Source organism: Zalophus californianus, chromosome 8 (assembly GCF_009762305.2).
Source record: "Zalophus californianus isolate mZalCal1 chromosome 8, mZalCal1.pri.v2, whole genome shotgun sequence".
NCBI classification, from domain to species: Eukaryota; Metazoa; Chordata; class Mammalia; order Carnivora; family Otariidae; genus Zalophus; species Zalophus californianus.
In genome coordinates, this window is record NC_045602.1 from 73,317,052 (window position 1) to 73,341,948 (window position 24,897).

Genomic DNA, 24,897 nt, shown 5'->3' on the forward strand with positions numbered 1-24,897 from the left:
ACGCCTGCCTCCTCCCATGGAGCCATGCCGACTTGCCGAAGCCCCTCCTCCGGGAAGCCCTCCCTGGCCCTCAAACACGTGTGACATCTCCCTGCTCTCCACACCTGCAGTCTGTGGCCTACACTACGGCTCTCATTGAACTTCTTATGTGAGTGCCTAATTGTTGTGCGTGTGCGTGTGTGTGTTTGTGTGTGTCTCATGCCCCCAACCAGACTCCAGGCAGCTTGCAGACTGGGCTCGGTGTTCTCTCTCCTGAAGCCCCAGAGGCGTCGGCCCCAGTCTGGTGCTCAGGAACTCAGGCATTGGTTCTCAACACGAGTCGGGGGTCAGGGACCCAGCCAAATGTTGTGGGGCCTGAAGCTCACATAACTGGGGGTTTTTCTTTACGTGCATATCTGTACAAATATACAGTGAGGTGAAAGGCTGTGGAAAGAGCCCATGCAGTAAGGGGCCAGCAGCTGAAGCCCCAGGCGCAACAGCAGGACCTGTGTGGGGAGAACGGCCCCATCAGCAGAGGGACAGGATGGCAGGAGAGCCAAGGCCTGCTGGGCCACTGTCCTCATCTCAAGTGCAGAATCAAGTGCCCGAATTCAAACCTGCTTTCTTCCCTCTCTTTCTCCAGTGCTGCTTATGCCCCAATCTTCACCCCAGGAAGTCTGGTCGGCCCTGCCCCAAAGTCCTGCCCCTGGACGTGCGTCCAGCCTTGCTCCAAGATCTCCCACTCTCTGTGACCACTTCTCTAGCCCTCTGCCTTCATCTCTGTGCTCAGCCGGCCCATCGCCCCTTTGGGCCGGGCTCTGGGCACGGCCCCCATCACCCACCAGCAGTTCTGTCCACAATGCTTCTTGGAAATGCAGGCTGGCCCCCAACCCCAAGCCTCTGTTGCCAGCAGGAAAGTGCCACCCCTTTTTCCCTTTGGGGAGACTGGAGTCTGGGGAAAGCCTCCACTACTCCCAACTACCTACTGCCCTCTCAGAAGCCAACCAAGAGATATGGAACACACCAAAGCCAAATTCTCCTTCTGCACTGATGTTTTAGTCATTGTAAATACACATTTTTCCCTTGCCTTTGCTCACATAGCTCCCTGTCTGGAACAGTCTCCCCCTCCCTTGGGTCTATCCAGATCTCTTCCATCCTTTGGGACCTTGCTCAGGCCCACCATTTCCTAGAAGCCTCCCTGAGCACCAGGGGACTCCTTCTGCTGCTGAACTCCTATAATGCATCTGCCAAGTGGACCCACTCAGCCCCTGTAGGCCTGACCTGCCCCGACTGTTGGTTAATTCTCCAAGGCTGAATTTTTTTTTTTTAAGATTTTATTTGAGAGAGAGAATGAGATAGAGAGCATGAGAGGGGAGAGGGTCAGAGGGAGAAGCAGACTCCCTGCTGAGCAGGGAGTCCAATGCGGGACTTGATCCCGGGACTCCAGGATCATGACCTGAGCCACCCAGGCGCCCTCCAAGGCTGAATTTTTCAAGTGCATTTGCTAGTGTCCCCAAATAGGCCACCTACTCCCTCCACCAGGGCCACAAATTATGCATTCCCAGAACCTTGTGGCCCATGGTCTTCCCTAGCTGGGCAAAGATTCTGCTGTTCCCCATATTGGTTTCAAGCCACAGGCCCATTTTCTCACTGCTCAGGCTCATTTTCACCATTGGTGAGGGTGAGACAGTGACACCCACCCCTCACCTCCCATCACAGCAATGCCAAGAGCATCAGAGTAATGCAAGTCCAGAAAAGAGCTTTGAACTTTTCTTTAGAAAGGAGTTAGATAAATACAGGGCACGAGTCATTGTCATTATTATCCTGCCCCACTGTAAATGTGGAGAAGGGCAGCTGAGCTCAGAAGGACACACTTCAGGGTGTGATGACAGGGTGTAGCTCACGGTGGTTCCTGGTGGACCAATGGCAGCTCACAACAGAGCTTCCACCAAGCTGGGGGAAAATTAAGGACAATGTGAGTGCTTCATATGCTAAATTTACACTACTTAAAGAGCTTCCCTGAATGGGTCTACTTGGCAGATGCATTATAGGAGTTCAGCAGCAGCAGCAGTCCCCTGGTACTGAGGGAGGCTTCTAGGAAGCTTGGGACCCATTAATCAAGTCCAGCCCTTTTGACTGGCAGATGAGGAACTGGAGGGCCCAAGAGATCAGGGTACACGCTCCAGGTCAAACAGCCAGTTTATTTAATCCACCTTGCCCACCTCTCCCCCATCTCATCAGGGCTACTCAGGACACTCAGCACTCCAGCCGGGGCTTCATCTGCTGCCAGGAAAGCCCATCCCCCAGCCACACCCTGGCCTTCAGGCTAGGACAGAGAATCCCACAAACTACTTTTAATATTTTATTGTGCCTAATCAACATCAGGTTTTTGGCTCTGCCCTGGATAACCGTGACAATCTGAGTGCTATACCGGTGCCCGTGTATGTCTTTGATTAATAAAGCACAGTAAAATTTGTTCTCCAGAAATGTGATTTGGCATACAAATGATTTTCCTGAGAACATATGTGGACGCTATTCAGCCCATCCAAAGAATGAAGTACTGGCATGGGGAAAGCTCCAAGTGAAAGTTCTTGTCAAATATGGATCCTATGACTCTAGTAAGAAAAGAAAGCCCGATATGTGTGTATGTGTGTTCGTTAATGCACAGAGAAAGGCGCCAAGGACACACACCAAATGGTGACCAGCGCTCAACTCTGGTTGATGGGGTGGTATGGGGAAGGGGGTGGGCATGGGGGTGGCAAACAAGAACTTTTATTAGTCAAACTGCTCGTTTATTTAATGACTTGTTAACAATAAGCCTGAGTCATCTTACTGTAAAAGCAATTGTTAAATAGTTAATGGAGTCTGGAAAAGAGACAAAATTAAAAGGGGTTTTGTGGGGGGAGGGGAAGCTTGGGACCCATTAATCAAGTCCAGCCCTTTTGATTGGCAGATGAGTAACTGGAGGGCCCAAGAGGTCAGGGGACATGCTCCAGGTCAAACAGCTAGTTTATTTAATGCAATACAAAACCTCCCAGAGCTACAATAATCCCTGCTGAGGAGTCTGAAGGCAATATCCTTAACCTCCCAGTACACTTCCCCCACAGAAAAAGTCCCACACTTCTTGGCCTGGTATTGCAGTCCCCGCTCACTGGCCCCAAAGTACCTCTATAACCTAATTTCTCCCCATTCCTTTCGTTCCTGCTGATTGACATACTTTAATGAAAATCTTGTAAGAGGAATCATTAAATGATATATTGCTTCCTTCTTGGAATGCCCTATCCTATCTCTACATGTTAATACCCTCCCCCTACCTTCAAGGTGTAGCCACCCCACCCCCCCCGCAAAGAGTCCAATTCTAGTACTATCATCACCCTGGGTTGACTCCCCACCTCACCCCAGGGCAGTACCCCCCTTGAACTTGCCTCTTCATGTACAATACTCCTCTGGTATTTGTCATAGTCCACCTAGGACAATTTGCCAGGAGGACTTATTTTCCCAGTAAACCTGCAACCTCCCTGAGGGCAGGGTCCATGCTGGATTCATTTTTAGCATCCTTGGAGTATAATGCCTTGTGCACTCGGTCACCATAAATTTTTTTTTTTTAAAGATTTTATTTATTTACTTGTCAGAGAGACAGAGAGAGAGAGAGAGAGAGCACAAGCAGGGGCAGTGGCAGACAGAGGGAGAAGCAGGCTTCCCGCTGAGCAAGGAGCCCGAGGTAGGACTCGATCCCAGCACCCTGGGATCAGGACCTGAGCCAAAGGAAGATGCTTAACTGACTGAGCCACCCAGGCGTCCCACCATAAATGTTTAAGTCAGTAAATGCATTACTTTGGAACATCTTTTGAAAAATCACGTCCTCTCTGGGTCTCTAATGACATACCCATACTTCTATTATAGCTCAGGATACACTGTAATCCAGACCCAACCCAAACTTGAATATACACAGGAAATCACCGGGAGAGCTTGTTAACATGAAGATTCTGATCCAAATTTTGCATTCCCTTGATGACACCCATACTGCAGGTGGGGGGACCATGCTTGAAGCAGCAACGGTCTGGAGAGAGCTGACTATATTTCCCTCCATACCTCCCCTTGGTGCCTTTTATAGAGTAGGTGCTCAATAAATGCACATAGACTTAAACTGGCTTGCCCTGTTCTGAGCTCTTCTGTTGCTAGCCAACTTCACGTTTCCCTGTTTCCAACTGGATCACGGGCTCACTGAGGTCTTATTTCCCTGGGACCCCCAAAGAGCCCAAAGACCCAGGCGTGTACTAGGTCAACCAAATGCTGTCTAATGGAACTATAACTTAAACCACGTGTATAATTTAAAGTTTTCTACTCACATTAAAAAAGGCAAAAATAGAGCGCCTGGGTGGCTCAGTCAGTTAAGCAACTGCCTTTGGCTCAGGTCATGATACTGGAGTCCTGGGATCAAGCCCCACGTTGGGCTCCCTGCTCAGCAGGGAGTCTGCTTCTCCCTCTCCCTCTGCCCCTCCCCCCTGCTTGTGCTCTCTCTCTCACTCTCTCTCAAATAAATAAAATCTTTAAAAAAATAAATAAAAGAAATATTTTTAAAAAATAAAATAAAAAGGCAAAAATAGATGAAATTAATGTTAATAAGATATATGATTTAACCTAGTCTATCCAAAATATTATCATCTGAACACATAATCAATATAAAGAATTAATCATCTTTAACATTCTTCGTTTCGCGCTACGTCTTCGGATTCCAATGTATGTTTTACACTCACAGCACATCTCAGGTTGGACTGGCCCCATTTCAAGGGCTCGAGAACCACATGCGGCTGGTGGCCACTGTCCTAAACAGTGCAAAGCCAACCTCTAAGGGAGACTTGCTGCTCAGATGACCAAATGACTCAGGGACCCTGCTTGACAGCAGATGGGAGGCAGGAGAGAGGAGCAGAGGGGGCTGACCACTTACAGACAGCCTCCCATGGTTAAGGATACTACTCAGATGGTTTCTGGCTTCATTCATCTTCGGCTCATTCTTCTCAGGCAAAGGGATGGAGTCTTTTATCTTGGTGTGGTTCTCCTTCAAACACTGCTCCAGGAGGGCCTCGGCCAGGAGCAACTTCCCAAAGTCATCTGAAAAACAGGGCAGGGATCCCCTGAACATGGTAGATCCCCTGAAACTAGCCCACGTCCCTGTAGCCACCCAGCCACCCCTGCCCCAGCACAGGAGCAGCCTGAGTCTGAGAAAAGAAATAAAGACCCAGTTTTCATAAAGTTAAACAGCCTTGAGAGAAAAAAAAACCACAGGCATTCTATCATGCTCACAGTACAAATTGCCCCTTTGGGTTTATTTTCTACAGTTTAGTGGCTGGAGAGGCAAAGTTCCCAAGACTTGGGACAAATTCCCAGAATTTCAGGTATTAAAATGAAGGACAAAGTCACACCCAGGCCCCATTGTGGGCAATAAGTTTTTAGACCAAGAAGGAATTCTGCCCCCAAAACAACCCAAGAGGAAAAACATAGGAGATGGTTTAATGCATTTTCGTGAACTCCTAATTTCCGTGTAACCGTAGTTGGTTTTCTCCATTTTTACGGTATTTTAGCATAACCAAGGCTAACCTAGCAACGTAAGCAAAGAGTTAAGGCAGGAAGCAGATGTACTGCTGTAGCAGGGCAAAGCCTTGGACATGCCTAGTCCTGGCACTTTCTGGAGTTCTCACACATATGTCAGCCCATCGCCAGACCTCACCGCTTGGCAGGGGAGTTTGTACTGTTTGGTTCTATTTGCCACCTCCCCACACCTCCCCACACAGCACCGAAAACTCCAGGCTTGGGACCACCACAATCCTGCTACCTACAGCAGAGGTGACAGGGGAATGGGTGGGAGGCCCTGGGCTCTGAGGTCGAGTGTGGTTTCACGACCACACTTGGGTGGCTGTGCTCAGTGTGACTGGTTCACTGCCCCTCCCCTGCAACCAGGGTGAGGACCAGGCCCAGCACTCAACAGAAGTGCCCAACAAATAGCTGCCAAGTGAACTGGATCCTCTTCACGCCTGGGTGAGGAAGCCAAGAGGCTCAGGGAGTCACATGCCAACCCAAAATGCCTCCGGGAAGGTCTGCTTGGTCCCCAGCCTTCACAGAGCTCTTTCTACTTGCCAGGATGGCATTCTGAGACCCACCCAGGAATGCCACTCACTCCTTACTCTCAGGACCACTGCAGTTTGCTCACAACTCAAAGCCATGGACCCCAAATCGCGGGCCTCTGAAGAGTCTCTCCCCAGAGAGGAGATTCCCCGCAGTGAACAGCCTGAAAGCTCAGATCCCAGAGAACAGTCCCTGGAGGTTTTCCCTCTGAGGACGCCACAGCCTGTCAGTGATCCTTTGCGGTCTCCCTCATGATTTTGACAATTAACATTTGGAGGAAATGGCCAAAAAAGTACTTTGTCCAAGCTATCATCCATCACTGGTGGAGCAGAAGTTGGTGGGACCTCTAGAAAGGGCAATTTGATGACGTATATAAAAATAATGTTTGTGCACCCCATCAACTCTGCAATCCCACTGCTACAGAGGTCTTGGCATGTGTGTAAAATGACTGATATATACGGTCACTCCTGCAGCGTTTTTTATAATAGCAGAAAATTAGAGACAACTTTTATGTCCATCAACAGGAGGCTGATTAAATAAAGCATAGCACTTCCATAAAAAGGGATAGCACTGCCATAGAAAGGAATAAGAAGCCCTGTCTGTGCTGTTAAAGAATGAACTCCAAGACAAATCAGTAAGAAAGCAGAGTGCACACAGTGGACACAAACGTGTGTTTATGTATAAACATGTGACTCAGGATACATACATATCCGATGTCCTTTCTGACTTACAGGGAAGGTAGCAGAGACAGAGGGAGGCTTTTCACTCTTTACTTTTGGGTCCCTTTGGAAGGCTGACCCATGGGAATATATCATCTAGTCAAAAATAAAATCCAAGTCAACTCAAGAATGAAAAGCAATCTTCTCCATTTCCAAATGTCAGCTAGGAGGAGGGCTGGGGTGCTGAGTGCTGGGGGACTGAGCAGCATTCCCGAGCTGTGGGCCACAGGGCAAGTGGCTCTCCCTCTCTGACCGGGTTTGCACCTGTTCAACCAGAGGTAGAGTTAGGAACCTGCTCCTTCTGAGGGAACTGAGGCCCTCCCTCCACAGTCCCTCCTGGGCTGGTTCCTCGCCCACCTGCAGCTCCCCACTGGGCCCACCCAACTGCCAACTGCGGAGCTCCCCCCAGACGCGCTGGCTCTGTTGTTCCTTTCAAGCCCAGAGAAACCAGCTTCCTTCCAAGCAACCCTGAATCTGGAAATATTCCCCAGGGCACACATCTCTCCTCAAAAGAATGGGCGTGTCCTCAGAACAGAGTTGCTCAAAGTGTGGTCGGTGGACTGGGGTGGGTCTGTGTCTGTCACCCAATTGATAATGTGACAAAATAATTTTGAATCTGCTGACTTGAATAATAATAATAAAAAAAAGAGAGGCCGTGGTTTGTATATCTTACGAAAGCATCAGAGCCCAACAAATTGGGAATTAAAAAAAAACACAACAAAACATGGAAGTCATCCTTCACCACAGATTGCTTGAGAAGCACTGCCCTGACCCCTTTTACTGCAAAAGAGGGGTCAATATTTGCTGAGGGCCTACTGAGCGCCGAGTATTTTATTATACAGTATCCTTTAATCCGCACGGCCCTAAAAGGTAGATATTACTCCCATTTTATAGACAATAATAAAGATATGCAATATTGCTATGGTCCCAGCCCCCAACAACATCATACCACATTCCACGACACAGCCACCGGACAGGCTGTCTCCCCTGCATCCCGTGTGGAGCAGAGCTTCTGGTAGTTTAGAAATAAAGAAGTCTAAGGGCTGTAAACCGCACGTTCAGGGGTAACAGTAATTCCAAGTAACAGGACTCTCAAATAGGAATTCCAATAGCAATTCCAAGGGCGGAGATAAGAATTGTTCCTACTGTCACATACCCGTGAGTTTCAGACTGTTCTATAAATTAACACTTCCGGTCCTTCTCAAGCCTTTTTGCGCCCTGCCCCTTCACCCCCCGACCCGGGGTCTGTGTTTGGTTTAGCAGACGTTCGGTAGGTGTTGGGAACTGAACTGCTTTTCTTTTCTTCCTTGCCCACATCGCTTCCCTCTCTACTCTGCCTTCCTTCCCCTTCTTCTGGCCATCCCACCATTCCCAACTGGCCAATCTATGGGACTGAAGACTATTTTAGAATTAAAAGTTCTAGACTTCCAGTTGTTCAAGAAGAATCCAAGTGGATTCGAGGCTTTCTCATTCTTCCTTCTCTGAAGGTAAAACGTGGCTTTTTATCATCTTGTCTGAAACCTACTCCCTATCCTGATTTGGGTAAAGTGTTCCAGCTTCTTCCCTCCCGAGAGGCATTAGGAAGACTTTCCTGACAGTGAAACAGATTCTGGAAGCCTGAACACGGATTCGTGCAGCCCAGCCCAGCCCCCTGGCCCTGGGCAGAGGTCCAGAGGAGGCCACCACTGAATGGCCCCTCAGACTCCTGACCCACCTGGTTTTGTAGGCCTCTGGCAGCTAGCTTCCCATCTGCTCTCAGGGTGCCAGGTCACAGGGACCCACTTCAAAGATACCTGCCCCTTCCCCAGAAACCACATTTGCAGGGCGGAGCCCCCTCTCCACAGCCTGCTGATCCGCAGTCAAGAACCCTGGGGCCGGCCAGGTATGCCCTTCCCCATGAAGTCCGATGGGGGCACAGTGGTTTCTGCAGCTGCTTATCACACAGGACCGCAGAGGGCTGGGAGCTTCTAACCACAGAGAGAGGAGGAAGAGGCCAAAACTACTGAGAGGCCACCTGCCTCGAATACACCCCCTCTAACTCCAACTGAAGAAATGCTCAGAACGATCTCCAGTTCAGGAAAAAAAAAAAAATCATTTCGTTAAAAAAAAAAAAAGATGAGGGTGACTACAGATTAAGAGACTCTAGATGGATGGATAAATAGAGGAGCCGACATGTGATAAAGTAAGTATAGCTTAATTCTGCTGAATGTTTGAAATTTTCATAAAAAAAATACTGGGGGAGAAAAGAGACACCCAAACTACTAGGCAAATGCAATGTGTAGGATCCCAATTGTAGCAAATGAACTGTAAAATTAAATCATTAGAATTGAGGGGCGGTGTGTGTGATAATGGCATTATGGTTTTGTTTTTTCAAAAGAGCTCTTATTTGGCCAAAAAAGAAAGGATTATACAATGGATTACATAAAAATAGAAAACTGCAAAAAAAAAAAAAAAAAGAGAGAGAGAAAGAAAGAAAGAAATTTCAACCCACTATCTAAACCATCATCCTATCTCACATAAAATCATCTTGTCCATGACATTCTGACTTACTGAAATCCTAATTTCTCTTTAGAATTCCTTTAATGTAACAGATCTCTGATCTTAATTAAGAAAAATGACTTTTTGGGGCGCCTGGGTGGCTCAGTTGGTTAAGCGACTGCCTTCGGCTCAGGTCATGATCCTGGAGTCCCGGAATCGAGTCCCACATCGGGCTCCCTGCTCAGCAGGGAGTCTGCTTCTCCCTCTGACCCTCTTCCCTCTCGTGCTCTCTCTCTCTCATTCTCTCTCTCTCAAATAAATAATAAAAATAAAATCTTTAAAAAAAAAAAAAAGAAAAATGACTTTTTTTTTTAGGATCCTGCACTGGCTCCCAATGGTCACCACTTCTTTACGTATGTGCTTACACACTACTGTAAATAAATCTCTTCACAACTGAAAGAAAAAAAAGAGTTCTTATTAATAAGTACCTACTTCGGTATTCACTGCGGGGGGTGGGGATAGCTTGGGGTGTAGCTCAAACAAGATCAGTCTTGGGTCCATAATCACTGACGCTGGTTAATGGATACATGTTATTCACTGTTCTGCTTTTCTGAGGTTTTGGAAATTTTTCATAGTATTCATGTCTTTTTCTTTAACCACTTGGATGGGTTCTTTGTTTTTACATGAACCAACTCCATCACAGCCAGCCACACTCTGGGGTTCCCCTGCTCCATCCTGACCAAATCTAAACCGGATGTGTTTGAGAGAAAATGTACCAACAGTGGCAACCATCTTCCCCCAGGGCAGAAGCAGCCTCCCCAGAGAAGAGGGGGGAAGGGCCCCTCTGCCTGAGCATCTCCTGACCTTTCACTCTCACCAGACCCCAAAGAGGACCTCCCAGTGGGTCCTCCCCTCCTGCTCCCTGGACTGAAATAGATGGTCTGGGAGTGTTTTTTAGTTTCTGTAGGAAACCCTGCAGATACAAGCAGGGCTCAGGGCCTCAGTTTGTAAAATGGGGTTCAAATGGGGTTTGTCTCCCCATCTCAATACATTCCCTCTCCTCTCCCCAAATAGGTAACTGCTGAAGCTTCTGGACACTGATTGTAAGAGTCTAATAGGCCAAGTAGTACAATAAGAATCTCCCTCCTGGGTTGAAGGGGGTCAGTGCTATACTGCTCCAAAAAAACAGGCCCTCAATCCCTCAAGTGATCAAGGAACCCTGAGGAGAGAATCAAAATAGCAGACAATCCAAAAACTGCTCTGCACATAGGTTTGGAAGTCAATTTATTTTCCTTCCTCGTGTGCATCTGTGTGTGCCTGCGTGTGTGTTGGGATAGTGTATCCAGATTTAACAGTGGGAGAAAAATCATCTGCAGAACCAAACCCAAAAGTTGGCAGAAGAGACCCCACTGTACCCCTCAGTCTCCCTCCTTGTGCCAGGCAGTCCCCACAGTGAGGCCAAGCCAGGGGCCTCATGCCCCGCCCCCACCTTCCCTAGTAGTAGACTTGGTTGCGGCAACTGAGGCTTGCATACAGGCTCTGCTACATACACATTATGTGACCTCTTTGGGCCTTGCTGTCCTGATGTCTAAAATGGAGACAATAACTCCTGCTCTCCCCATAAGGTTGTTTACAAGAATTTAAAAAAATAGGGAAAGCATTTTATATCCATACCATACCATTTATAAACTGTACGATATCAGTGTTTCCCAACAATGCTTTATAGAATATGGTCAAGGCAAGTTTGAGAAATGTGCTATTTATACTCCAACCTCAACTTGTATATCACAGGCAGGTGAACATATTAAAGGCTCTGAAGGGGCGCCTGGGTGGCTCAGGCGGTTAAGCGTCTGCCTTCAGTTTGTGTTGTGATCCCAGGGACCTGGGATCAAGCCCCAAATTGGGCTCCCTGCTTGGCGGGGAGTCTGCTTCTCCCTCACCCCTTCTTCCACTCGTGCTCTCTCATTCTCTCTCTCTCAAATAAATAACTAAAAATCTTAAAAAAAATAAAGAAAGAAACACAAAGACTCTGAAAAGTCCTACAGTTAAAAAAAAAAAAAGTCTGTTTAACACCACGGAATCTATTAGGTCCAGTTTCTTTACTTTTTGGGCTCCCTAAGTTCTTTCTTCTTGGGATACCAGTTAACTTTGTAATCTCCTTGAGACCTCTAAAAAGCAGTTTAGGAAATACAGACCCATATGAATTTGAGGAGGTCAGGTTCCTGTCTTGGCCCAGCATGTTCCTCTGTGGGGCCAACCTTACTCAGATTCCCATAACTCACCCAGGCCCCAGGGCTCTTTGTGTGGGTCCGTTTCCCATTCCCACCCTCAGAAGCCCCACCCCACTACATCACCCCTCACAGGGGACAGAAGGAGCACCTGTAATCTCTCTATTCTGCCCTGGGAGAGGAGGGTTCACCTGCTTCTCCCTTTAGCTCTGGCCTCTCCCCCTCACTGCCATGCTCAGGCTGATCTCAAAGCCCCAACCCAACTGTCCGCCAGTCTCTGTCACCCTAGCCCCCTCAGTGTCCTTCTATCCTCCCTCCCCATTGGGCAAACACACTCTGCCCTTCCCAACACCAGCCTGAGGCCAGCACACCGTCTGCCGCTTCCCCAAAACTCCTTTTCCTCTGAGCTCCTCCATCTACCACACGATTGCCCTCTGGTCACCTCTCTGGCCCCCCCTCCCCATCCCTTTAGGCAACTCCTCAGGCTGGGATTTTGTGCTACACATCATTAAGAGATAACAGTACCAGTGGTTAAAAGGATACACTCAGAAGCCTGGGTTCAGATCCTGCGCCTACCACCTATTGACTGGATGATCAAGTTATTTAACTGCTCAGGGTCTCTGTTTCCATTATCTGCAAGGGGGGCAAACAAGAGTGCCTGCCTCATGGGGTTGCTAGGAGGAATTAATGAACTGACTGAAGTGCTTAGTAGGACAGTGCGTGGCACTGGGTAAGTGTTAGCTATGACTACTATTATTCTCATTATGATCCCACAGGCTGGGCAGTCTTTAAACCTCTAAATATCTGCATTCACTGACTCCTTGCCTCCTTCCGCAAGGCTCTAAAGGGGTGGTGCACAAAGAGGGCTCAGGGAAGGCTCCCCAGGCTGAGCTGTGGGCACCAGGAACAGGATTTGAGGCTGGAGACTGGGGCGGGGTGTTCCCCGACTGCCACATCAGGGTGCTTTCCCGCCCCAGCATAAGAGCCCAGCCCAGCCAAACCAGCCCTACTGCCAAAGCCACCGAGTGCCAGGGCTAGATGGGTCCCGAGTCCTACCACAGATGAGGAAACTGAGGCTTACCAGGCCTCTTTCCCACCTCACCACCCCCCCCCCCCCCCGCCCCGCGCGCGCTCGCCAACGCAACCCTGTCTGCTGTGGACAGAGCACCGTTGTCAACTGGACTCCGGGGTGTTGTGGGGGGGAGAAGGGAAGGGCAAGCAGAGACAGACAGCCTTCACCTGGTGGAGTTGAGGGACCGGGGGCGGGGTGGAGGGATGGCGCAAGAGTCCAGCCCTTGCCCTGAGCTGATCCGTGCCGATACCACCATTTCACAGTAGACGGAGTTGCCCTCATGATCCCAAAGGGCAGGGAGCGAGAGCCGTTTCTCTCTCTTCCCCAAAGCGCCCAAACCTGCATGTGGTTTTTCTCCTGGGGCATAAGAACCTTCCTAATTACTCTGGCTGCTCCTACCACCAGCACTACAGGAAGGGTAATACCGAAGGCGGCCGTCGCCGACCCGGGGGGCAGTCGGGGCCCGCTTCCTGGAGGAGGCGGCGCGTTTAGCGCGCCGGGTGCTCGGGAGCCAGTCGCTTCCCTCACTCACCGGTGTCCAGAGAGGTGAACACGGCGTTCGGGCTGGTTCGCCGGTTGCCTCCGCCGCCGGGCATGACCAGCGTCTGCAGCTGCCGGACCAGCTCGGGCATGCGGTCCCAGTGGCCCTCGGCGCGGCAGCGCTCCAGCTCGCTCTCCATCTTCAGGTGGGAGCCGTGCGCGCCCTTCGCAGCCATCTTCGCGCGGGCGCTGTCATGGGAGGTGCGGCCGAGAAGTGGAGACCCGGCCGGGGGCGGCGTCCCGGCTGGGGCGCACACGCGGGCGGGGGCGGCGGGGGCGCGGGAGGCGGCCGAGGCCCGGGCGGCAGCGGGGGCCCTGGCGGCGGCGGGCGGGCGGCGGCGGCGGCTGCAGCAACAGCAGTAGCGGCACCCAGCGCACCGCCGGGCGCCTCCGGGCTGGGGCTCCGGCTGCGCGGCCCGGACGCGTCCAGGAGCAGCCTCCGCCTCTGCTGCAGCAGCTCCTGGCGCTGCTGCCGCCGCCGCTGCTGCAGCTGCTGCAGCTGCTGCCACAGCCCCCGCCCCGGGCCCGGGCGCCGCCAGCTGCGGACCCGCCCCTGGCCGCTGCTCCACCTCCGCGGGGGCGTGGCGCGGCCTCGGCGAGCCGGGCGCGCGGGCGGCCAGCGCGGCCACAGCAGCCAGGCGCGCGACGAGCGCTCGCGGCCGCCCCGCCGCCAGCGCCAGGCCCCCGCCGCCGCCGACTCGGCGCTCACTTTAATACTTCGCGGGGCCCCGACGCCCGAGGGCGCCTCGCTCCCTGCCCTCTCCCCATCCCATCGGGGCTCTTGGCCTGGGGACCTCCCCCGCCCCGACGCCCCGGCTTTGTGTGGTGCCTGGTCACCAGCGCTGCCCCGGGCACGTCACAAATCCGGGGAGAGGCCGGCCGGCCCGTCACCCCCGTCTGCGAGAGTGAACCTCCACGGGGTGCCGGCCCTGCCGGGACGCGCGGCCCAGCGCGCCACCCTCCGGGGTGCTCGGGCCGCGGGCGGGGGCCGGGGGCGGTGCTCAACAGGCCCGTTCGGAGCCCCTGCACTCTCTGGGCGCCGGCACCCTGAGACACTTTTCATTTTCTTTTTTAACAGCGGAGTTCCTCTTTCCAGCCTGACTCCCTCGCACGACCTGGCTGGCCTGCCCTCTGCGGACTCCCCATACCCTGGAATTCTTAAAGGTGTTAAGCTGTTTTCCAGCGTGGTATTTCTTAATTCTGGTGTCTGAAGGCTGTGATCAAAACTCAGGGCAGGGTTTAGCCTGGCGCTGTGGGGGACTAAGAAGTTCAAGGGATTACAGGGTGGCCTGAAGGAGAAGGGACTGGTTAGGGGGGCCCCGCCTCCGGAGCGGCTTGCAGTCCAGTGTGGGGGTTGAGGCCAACATGCTAGAAATCACAGCGAGACCAAAAAAACTCCCCTGTGTGTAAGTGACATGTTGCATAGTGCAGACGGAAGACTCCAAAAGGAAAGTCAGGGCAAGCTTTTAACTATAGTATAGACCCCTAAGAGGTGTCCATCTCGACTGTGGGAATACGCTCCACCACTTTCAGTGTCAGGAGACCCCACTGCTTGGTGCTTCTGGACAACGGTAACTGTGGTAAGGTTTCTGTCAAGCAGAGCTCAGGCTCCCGGTGCCTAGGCCCGGGATTATCTGGTGAAGGCCAATCTTCTGCTCTTCACCCCCACAACGCCCCGGTGAGTGGATACCCTCCAATCCAGGTTCCAAATGCAGCTACATTCCTTGCTGGGAGACAGCATTTCCTGACCTTGACTGCTGCACTGAGCACCCCGGGGTCTGTTCTGAACTCCCAGGGGCCAGGAAATAGACAAAAGAAAACAGGGACAACTCTGGCTGTTGGAATTTAGGGCCAGTTTACTCCATTTACACAAACACCAGGCCTATTCCTGTCACCTCCTCTAACTGGCATTTGGTTAGCCTTGGGCTGCCCTTGCTGGTCACCAGAACCAGCTTTCAGCTGGAGAGAGTTGTGCATGTCCTTTGGATGAGGGTGCCCTGAGAATACACTGTGACCTGCCCCAGGTCTGACGTGCCCCAGAGTCAGCCCTGGGGCGGGCAGGGGACAGCAGAGTTGAGGAGGGGAAGGCACCCCTGATAGAAATAAGGAAACCTCCCCTCCTCCCCTTTTTCTCCCTAATCCTTTGCCAACCCTGCCCCCAGGTTGCAGGACTCCAGGAAACTAACTGAATTGCCGCTTGTTCCTTTGAGTCTTGCTCCAAGATTTGTGTGGGTGTAGGGCATGGGAGAGAGGAACACAATATCGTGGTTAGAGCTTAAAATGAGCTGCTCCCCAACACTGCAGCCACACTCCTGATCCTTTTGTGGTTCTATTCCAGCAGAGATAAGCCCCCAGCCTGCTAGTGACCAGCATTTTTCAGGGGAGTAAGAGAATGTAGGAATGAGAGCAAAGAGCAGCCATGATTGTATTAGGAATATTTACCAAAATAAAAGGCATGTAGAAAGTGTGGTGGTTGTTTTTATTTTTTAATGATCTGAAATCTCTCAGATGAGAGTTTAGGACAAATTCTGTTAAAGATTGTCATCCCTTGCCAGCTGGAAAAACTTGCTGATCAGAAGAAGCTGGGTTGATTGCTTAACAGAGTGAGGGAGGGCGCTGCCTGACAGTCTCAGCACCTCAGAGAGAGTATTGGAGTTCACAGGAGGTAAAGGACCTGCTAAGAAAGGTGTAATTTTAGGAAGCAACAAGGATAGTACTGAATGAGGGACTAGCCAAGCTGACAGAAGACTCCACTAGTTTGGCTGCTGCTCCTCGACAAGGTGGGGAGGCTCTTGTCACTGGATCACAGGAGAAGCTGTAGTAAGCTATGGGTCTCAATTCTCACGCAGTTAAGGGCTTGGAGACGTTTCTCATGTACTTAGAAGTTGAAGGTCTATGATACTTGGTTAGGCCCAGAATGGGAGGGTACTGAAGAGCTAATCTGAATTCAGAAAATGTCTGTTCATGTTTGGGTTCCCAGGGAAAAGGTTTGGTTAGCAAGGACTTGGGTAGATCAAATTTATGGCGTGCACATTGCAGAGAAGTGGGGAATATTCTGTCTGCAGTGGCCAGTGAGACCCAAGGATCCTCATAATGTCTTAGTTATTGACCAGAAACCCTTTGCACAGCTCTTTGTCTGAGTAAGGGATTTTCCTCCTTGGGATGTCTTGTCTTGGGTAAGGTACTTCCTTGACCAATTGTTGGCTTTTCTATGGAACCCTTAATGCTGTCACTGAGCTAAAAGAGTAAGCAGTAGGTGAATCAGCATCGGAGCTCGCCTCATCTTTGAACACAACAAAAGATTGTCCACCTATTGAATAAGAATACAATTACAAGGCAATGTAAGTCTCTTGAGGTTCTGGTTGAGGACTTGTGAAATGTAGGAGGGTAGCTTAGCTCAGTAAACTGGGGCATAGTGGTCATCCGGGTACTATTGTTGATTTTCCCTGGAGAGGACAAGTATTAACGTTTATTTTTTTATTTTTTATTTTTTTAAAGATTTTATTTATTTATTTGAGAGAGAGAATGAGAGAGAGATAGCACGAGAGGGAAGAGGGCCAGAGGGAGAAGCAGACTCCCCGCTGAGCAGGGAGCCCGATGTGGGACTCGATCCTGGGACTCCAGGATCATGACCTGAGCCGAAGGCAGTCGCTTAACCAACTGAGCCACCCAGGCTCCCGACAAGTATTAACTTTTGATTTAAAGAGACACCAAAGAGGGGCACTGGCTGGCTCAGTTGGTGGAGTGTGCGACTCTTGATTTTGGGGTTGTAAGTTCAAGCCCCATACTGAGTGTAGAGTTTACTTAAAAATAAAATCTTAAAAAAATAGACACCAAAGAGAACACAACATGGATCCACAACTGTAAAACACATGATCTCGGTAGGCCTTGAAGATGGAATAGTACTTGAGTTTAATCCTAATGCGGAGCAGGCAGTGACTAATTGTAGCCCTGGGGTCCTAAACAAATCTGTATTCCTGCCCACTGGGGTTTTCAACAAGAGGATTAAGAGTGTCATAAAGACTGGGACAAGGTATGAGGCTCCTTTCTCTTTAAGGTGTTTGATTCTTAGTTTTATTCCTTCTTTTATTGCCCTGTCTTAGAGGCTATTAGGCAGGTTTGGGTAGAGATTGAACCTTGATGGGTTTAGCTCCAGTAGAGATCAGTAGAATTTTTGCTGATAAAAGACTTTCAATCTGCCTGGTTTACACACAGAAGTACTCATAAATCATTATCGGAATGAGCCAGGATCTTATTATGAATAAGGAAGTCCCCTGGGACCAAACCGGAAGGAAGGGACCGTCAGGGAAAGCATTTCACATGGCAGTTCCCTTCACACAGTAAATCCCTTGCTATTAAGTTAATGAGTGTGGTGTTCCCTGGTTAAAGTTTGGAGGCTGATGGTTATGGGCTGGGGCCTGGGGAAGGCATGATGAGGATAAATGTGGGACTGGGGTAGTTTGAAGGCTCCAAGGAAAAGATTGTGCAAATGTGGTCAGCTTTAAGATTGTTACTATCCTGCCCATACCAGTAAAACATTTGTAAGGTTGTTCTTTAATTTTTAGAGAAATGTTTCCTTGTGGGTTTAAGAGTAGAATGAGAAACTGAACACCTTCACTGATATCTTCATTGTTCATTTCTTAGTTCTAGAACTTTTTTCAAAATATTCAGCAGGGTTGGGAGGTCTGGCCTTGGGGCTCTTTCCCATTCTACTTTTGCTGGCACGTTATTGCTCCTCTATTTCTGGTTCAAGGCCATTCACAAAAAGTAAGAGAGCGAGCAGGGTCACATCTGCTTCAGGATCAATTCCTGCATGCTGTTGATAGGTATTAACCTACTCCTGAGGTCTCCATCACACTTCTTTTCTGGCTTGAAAAACGGAACCAAAGCACAATCTGTTTTCACAGGAAAGACAGAGGATAGCCTCCAAAAGACCCTGACCAACTCTATAGCTTTCCTAAACCAGTTCGGTTCCCTGTGCAACTGAAGGCCTTTTTAGTCACCACTGGGGGTCTTCCCATTCTGACTTTTTCATTGAACTCCTTGCATCTGACGTTCCGACTCACATAGGAATGAATTGGAATATATGTGGCTGCTCTGGGCTCTAAGTTCCTCAAATGAGCCTAAATTCCTCTAATGTTTTCTCTCCATTGTCTAGGCCCTGCAGAGTCTGTGATGATGGCTTTCAGCTGAGAATGAAATAAGAGCTTAACATCTACCATAAGAGGTTTTCTCTGTTTCGCAGGAGGTTTACTTTAAAGAGGTAAGTGAGCTCTGGGGTACCTGGCTGGCCGGGAAGGAGGGGGAAGTGGGTCAGAGGAAGAGATAGAGGGGTAGCAGGACATGGAGGAGCATAGCATGCGGGAAGAGGATAGTAGGCTTAAATTGTGGTTTGGGGGGAATCTGAAAGATTTAACTTGTTCACATTTTTCTTTTGCTTTGGCCAAGCAATCCATTAAGGGAGTAATTTTGCAATCCAGTTTCTTTTGGATGCTTCCTCGTGCTAATAAAAAATAACGAAGACCATTGGATGCTTGGAATTATGTTGCCTTTACATTCTAAGGCACCTCTCGAGTAAATAATTTTGTTCATATCAAAACTCCCTCATGGTGGCCACTGTAATTCTAAATTATCCTTGGTGAAATGATGCTATTTGGAAAGATAAGTGCACAAATTTGGGTATAGCCTAAATACATGTAAGAAGCAAAAGTCTGGCCCGAGGAAGGCATGGACTGAGGTTAATACTGAGACAGAGCCACGAGAGCCTGGAAATGGTCAGTCAAGAGTCACTTGTGCATCCTGTGGCTCAGAGCTCCCAACGTCACAGCTAGACCTTCTCCATCTGCAACTCTGATGAATTTATACTTCCCAGCAGATGGTTTATGTGGAGAGATCTTTGTTGAACCTCAAAACAAGTCTGAGGAAAGTTCTCATAAGTGGCCCAAGAAAAAATTTGTCCCTGGGCCAGGTTAGGGACATACTTATTGGGACCCACATCTATCCTTGCCACTGTCAACCTGACTCTTACAGATGCACAACCAAAAATGAGCAGGATGGAAATAGACAAGGAGTAGTGTCGTTTGTAATAAGGCAGATACCGACCGAGGAGAAAAGATTTTCCAGTATGGTCAGATAATCAAAGGATTCCTGAAAGGGGTTCCTTATTCCTGGAGACAAATAGACCCTGTATTTGGGGAGCTCAGGCCCAAGGCAAGACTTACATCTCTCACTGCCGTGGTCTAAAAGACTCCTGAGGGGCTCGAGGGCCTCAGAGGAGCATCCTTTCTGAGTCAGGGTCTTGACCGCAGTGGCGAGGAGGTCTCGGCAGGCCTCATAATCGAATGCCGCTTCCCAAAAACACTGTCAAAACAATTTTGTGAGAGTGCAAAGCTGAGTTTGTTCTGATCGCAGGAAGGGAAAACACAACTCTGCCTAGTCATAGTAACGTCTGTACTGGGGGGCCACATCGGGATATTTATGAAGGGTTGGGTCTATTTTATGGCAGCTTTTCCAGTGAGGGGCTTGATTGGGACTGGGCACAAATCACAATACAGTAGGTGGGTATCGGTGGACGGCACAAGGTGAGGGTTTTGAGGCAAGGGTTTCAAAGAGTCTTAGAGAATAAAAAGTGGTTAGATGCAGTCTATTGAAAAGTTGCAAAGTTCGTTGAAAAGGTTACTTCTTGTGGCGCCTGGGTGGTTCCGTCTGTTGAGCATCTGCCTTTGACTCAGGCCATGATCCCAGGATCCTCCTGCTCAGCATGGAGCCTGTTTCTCCCTCTCCCTCCGCTCCTCCCCCATCTCCTGCTCTCTCTCTCTCAAATAAATAAATAAAATCTTGAAAAGAAAAGGTTACTTCTTGGAGGCGCCTGACTGGCTCAGCTGGTAAAACGTGCAACTCTTGGTCTCAGGGTCATGTGCGTTCAAGCCCCACATTGGGTGTAGAGATTATTAAGAAAAAAAAAAAAAGGTTACTTCTTGAAATTTCTGCAAAAAACAATAGTTGTTTACAACTTTTCTCACCCCAGGCAAGAGTTTCCTACCCTCGAAAACTCATGTCAACGTCAACAGTAAGCCGAGTGCAGGTGGTTTTTATTTTCCTGTGTACTGATGCAAAGAAGTACTATGTTTGTTTATTACCACATCCCCTTACCCCATCAAATCACTCTGGTTTATACTCATTGTGACAGTGCTGGGAGTAATTAGACCCTCCAGAGGTGGAGACATCTCCTCCCTACCTCTACTCCCCTCTTCTCTCATACTTTTGTATTTGCCATTCACCCCCCACCCCCAGAGCCTTGTGTTCCCAACAGGAACCTTGAAAACCCTATATTTCTTCATAGCTAACAGTCCTTTCATGCGCTCAGATCATCAGTGAGTGTGATACAGAGCCTGCCCCGTCTTCTGTAGTCACGTGCCCCACAGTCCTTATATTTGGACATCAGATTTCACTTATGACGGTGGTTGTTGGCTCATAGCATTTCTGGCCCATGCTGTCTCATGTCTTAACAATTAGTACTGTAGACTGACCAGCCGAACCAGCCCTCCTAGAATGTTGCCATGAAAACTCTGCTGGCTGTATGGTTGGTCTTTCCCTTTGACAACCGCCAGAAAAACTGCAGGTAACCATTAGGTGAGGGATAAGGCCCTTCCTTACAAAGGCAAGCTTCAAAACCACGACTTCTTCAAGCTTTTGCACTCAGTAATTATTTATCACGTTCATTTTAGAATCCTAGAATATTAAAAAGTTTTCTCGGGCCTGGGAGATGAGAGCTCCAGAATGTCTTCCATCCCCACCCCTCCTCCATTTCATGATTGAGATACTAGCACCTTCTCCATGCACTCACTTCCCTCCTGCTTCTCCTCGGTGCCTTCTGTGTCATCTTGCAGGACTGCCACAATGGGTACCCACCCCATTGGGCCCACACTTTCTCCTAGCCTTTGCCAGTGCTGGTTCTCTGCCCAGATTCTGCTAACTTGGAGGTGAGAAGTCAGCCCAACCCAGGAGCGCTCAGAGCCTTTCAGCTCATGTTAGCTGGTCTGATTTTAAGCTCCACCACACCTAAGGCCAACCTGAGTGTCTGCCCTTCAATGATTATAGCAGTTTTAGGCCTTAAAATGTAGCTTTGCTCTATCTACTTTTCAAATCCTTCTTTTTCAGATTTTTTTTTTTTTTTTTTAGTAATCTCTGTGCCCAACCTGGGGCTCAAACTCACAACCCTGAGATCAGGAGTCACATGCTCCACTGACTGAGCCAGCCAGGTGTCCCCTTTCTTTCTTTTCTACCTTTATAAAAACATTTTTGTTGTGAAAAATAACACAATTAAAGGAAAATGCATAAAATATAATTATTATGAAGCGCTTTCATTAACTACCATCTAGAAAAAAGTAGGGTTTTACCAGCATCCCAGAAGCCCCCACTATATCCCTTCCCAAATACAACCCTGTTCTTTCTAAATGTAACTACTGGCTTTTTATGGTAATTACTTCAGTGCTTTTTTTGGTAATTTTGTTCCTTTATAGTTAATTACTTTTCATTGCTTACTCCCAGCTTCCCTCTTCCCTTCCTCTCTTTCTGTCTTTCTTTCCCTCTCTCTTTCTTTCTTATTGAAGTATAATGACATACAATGTTATACAAGTTTTGGTGTACAACGCGTTGATTTTTCTCCAACCTCTGATAACGGATATCCGATTTAGAAAAATCCTTTTAATCGTAGTTTGCCAAAAGTTGTGTTTTTTTTTTGTAATGATGATTGGAGTTGAATTTTATGAAATTTTTTTCTGTTTATTGAGCAGTCATATTATTTTCCTCCTTCAAATTTACTTATACGGTGAAGTATTTTGACTTTCCAATGTTGAAGCATCCTTGTGTTTCTAGAATAAGATCAACTTAGTTCTATCTGTTTCCTGTTGCTTCTGTAACAAATTCCCAAATACACAGTGTCTTAAAATACCACACCTTTATTATCTTACAATTCTTGAGGTCAGAAATCCAAAGTGGGTCTTGTGGGCTAAATCAAGGTGTTGGTAGAGCTGCAGTTCTTCTGGAGGCTCTAGGGGAGAATATGTTTCCTTGCCTTTTCCTGTTTCTAGAGGCTAGTGAGTTCCTTGGCTGGTGGTCCCTTCCTCCATCTTCAAAGCCCATCACTCCAATCTCTGCTTCCATGGGTACGTCTCTCTGACTCTGACCCTCCTGCTTCCCTCTTACGAGGACTCTTGTGATTACATTGGGCTTTGCAAAGTCCCTTTTGACTTGTAAGATGACATTGTCACAGGTTTTGAGGATTAGGAACTAAACATCTTTTGGAGCTATTATACTGTCTACCACATTGGTTATAATGTATTTTCCTTTTTATATGTTTCTTGATACAGTATTTTATTTAGAATTTTTGTATCTATGTTCATGAGTGAGATTTGGCTAAATTTTCTCTTCTGAAACTATCCTCATTGGCTTTTGGTATCATAGTTAAGCTAGCCGTATAAATGAATTGGAGTGTATACCATTTTTTTTCTATTCTCCAAAGCGTTTGTATATAGTAAGCATTATTTTTCCCTTAGCTAATCAAAGTTTTTAAACTTTGATTCAATTTATTTAAAAATTATAGGACTTAAAATTTCTATTTCTTCCTAGATCAATTTTCAATAAGTTGTATTTTTCTAGGACTATATTCATTTCATCTAACTTCTTGCATTTTCAACATAAATTATTCATAAAATTCTCTTAGTATCTTTTTAGTGTTTATAGAATATATAGTGATACCTGCTTTTTTCATTGCTGGCATTAGTTATTTATGCATTCTCTCTCTTTTTAATTTTTTTCTCTCTTTTTCATTGTCTTGATAATTTCTAAGGATTTATCAGTTTTATTGGTCTTTTCAAAGACCCAGCTTTTGGTTTTGTTGATCTTCTCTATGGCACATTCTTTTCTGTTTCTTTAAGGCAGTTACCCTTATTATTTCATTTATTTTACTGCATTTGGGTTTCTTTTGTACTTCTTTTTTTGTTAAGATTTATTTATTAGAGAGAGAGAGGGTGCAATTATCGGGGGAGGGGCAGAGGGAGAGGGGAGAGAGAGAATGCTAAGCAGACTCCACGCAGAGTGCAGAGCCCGATGTAGAGCTTGATCTCATGACCCTGAGATCACGACCTGAGCCAAAACCAAGAGTCAGATGCTTAACCGATTGCGCCACGTAGTTGCCTCTTCTTTTGGACTTCTATAAGGGTTAGGATAGGATAGGTTCAGTTGAGACAACAAACAATCCTGAAAAAAACATCTCAAGGATTTCTACAACATAGTTTATGTCTCAATCATTCTACCTGTTCTGTCCAGGTTGGCTGGCTTCTTCTCCGCATCGTCTTTACCCTGGGGCTTGAGCAGCAGAACAGCCACTGTCTAGAACACTGACAGTCATCATAGCCGAAGGAAACTGAGACAGTGTGGTGAACTCAATGTTGAATCTTAAACCTTTTGTCTAGATGTGACACATCACACTCCTGTATGCATTCCATTGACTAGAGCAAGAAATAGGGCTAAGCCTGATGTGGATGCCCAGAGTTGGGTTAGTGAATTTTTGTGAATAATAATATAGTATCCCATGTCTTCTTTTTCTAACTTTTTGAGAATGAATCTTAGCTCATGAATTTTTTATCTTTCTTACTTTGTAATATATATGCATTTAAGGCTATACACTTCCCTTTGTCACCTATATCTCATGGGAATTGATACATTAAAAACTTTGTTAACATTTGGTTCAAAATATTTTCTAACTTCCTATGTAATATTATTTGACCTATGTGTTATTTAGAAGTGTTTCTTTGGCGCCTGGGTGGCTTAGTCGTTAAGTGTCTGCCTTCCTCTCAGGTCATGATCCCAGGGTCCTGGGATCGAGTCCCACATTGGGCTCCCCGCTCAGTGGGAAGCCTGCTTCTCCCTCTCCCACTCCCCCTGCTTGTGTTCCCTCTCTCACTGTCTCTCTCTGTCAAATAAATAAATAAAATCTTTTAAAAAACATCTTTAAAAAAATGAAATGTTTCTTAATTTCCAAATAAATGTGGAGTTTTCTAAGTTGTTTTTTTCTCATTATAATTTCATTGTATCAGAGAATATATTTTATATAATTTTAAGTCTTAGACTTCTTTTAGACCTCACTTTAAACCACATGATCTTGTGAAGAGGACCTCAAGCCTCATATGAGACCCTAGCCCTACCCAAAACCTTGATTTCAGCTTTGTGAGTCTCTGAGCTGTGAGCCTAGTTTGTCCTTACCTGGACTTCATGTCTACACAACTGTGAGAAAATAAATGGGTATTGTTTTAAGCTGCTGAGTTTGTAGTAATTTATTACATAGGAATAGAAAACTAATACAGTGTTTCTTGCTAGTGGATAAATCACTCTTTTTTTTTTTTTTTTTTTTTTTTGTCCCAGGGTGTCTTCTCGTGTTTACATGTGAAGGAGATTTTTAGCTGGATGTAGAATTTTAGACTAGCAGTTTACTTTTAGCCTTTCAAGATACTACACTGTTTTCTGGTTTCCACTGTTGCTGTTGAGAAGTCAGTTGTCTGTCTGGCTGTTGCTCCTTTGAAAATAATCTTTTTCCCCCTCTGCCCGTCTTTAATTTTTTTCTTTTTGTTTTGTTTTCTGCAGATTTATTTTAATGTGTCAAGAATAGATTTCTTATTATTAGTTTTGCTTGGGATTTGTTATTCTTTGTGATTCTGAACTTAAAGTCTTTCATCAGTTGTGGAAAATTATTTTATCT

General features: G+C 47.5%; 2 protein-coding genes across 2 annotated transcripts in view; one reads left to right on the forward strand and one right to left on the reverse strand.

Annotated features, from left to right (window-relative positions):
* The window catches only part of TTC7A (tetratricopeptide repeat domain 7A), a 116,616-nt gene extending 103,164 nt beyond the window's left edge, over nt 1-13,452 (reverse strand). The window contains exons 1-2 of the mRNA XM_027620814.2: nt 13,132-13,452; nt 4,928-5,091 (exon numbers count right to left, since the gene is read on the reverse strand). Of these exons, the coding sequence (XP_027476615.1) occupies nt 4,928-5,091; nt 13,132-13,315 (348 nt within the window). The 5' untranslated portion in view covers nt 13,316-13,452. The remainder of the gene's footprint in view (nt 1-4,927; nt 5,092-13,131) is intronic.
* The window catches only part of MCFD2 (multiple coagulation factor deficiency 2, ER cargo receptor complex subunit), a 37,932-nt gene continuing 26,304 nt past the window's right edge, over nt 13,270-24,897 (forward strand). Inside the window, exons 1-2 of the mRNA XM_027620816.2 lie at nt 13,270-13,285; nt 18,298-18,402. The gene's annotated coding sequence lies outside the window, so the exon portion shown is untranslated. The remainder of the gene's footprint in view (nt 13,286-18,297; nt 18,403-24,897) is intronic.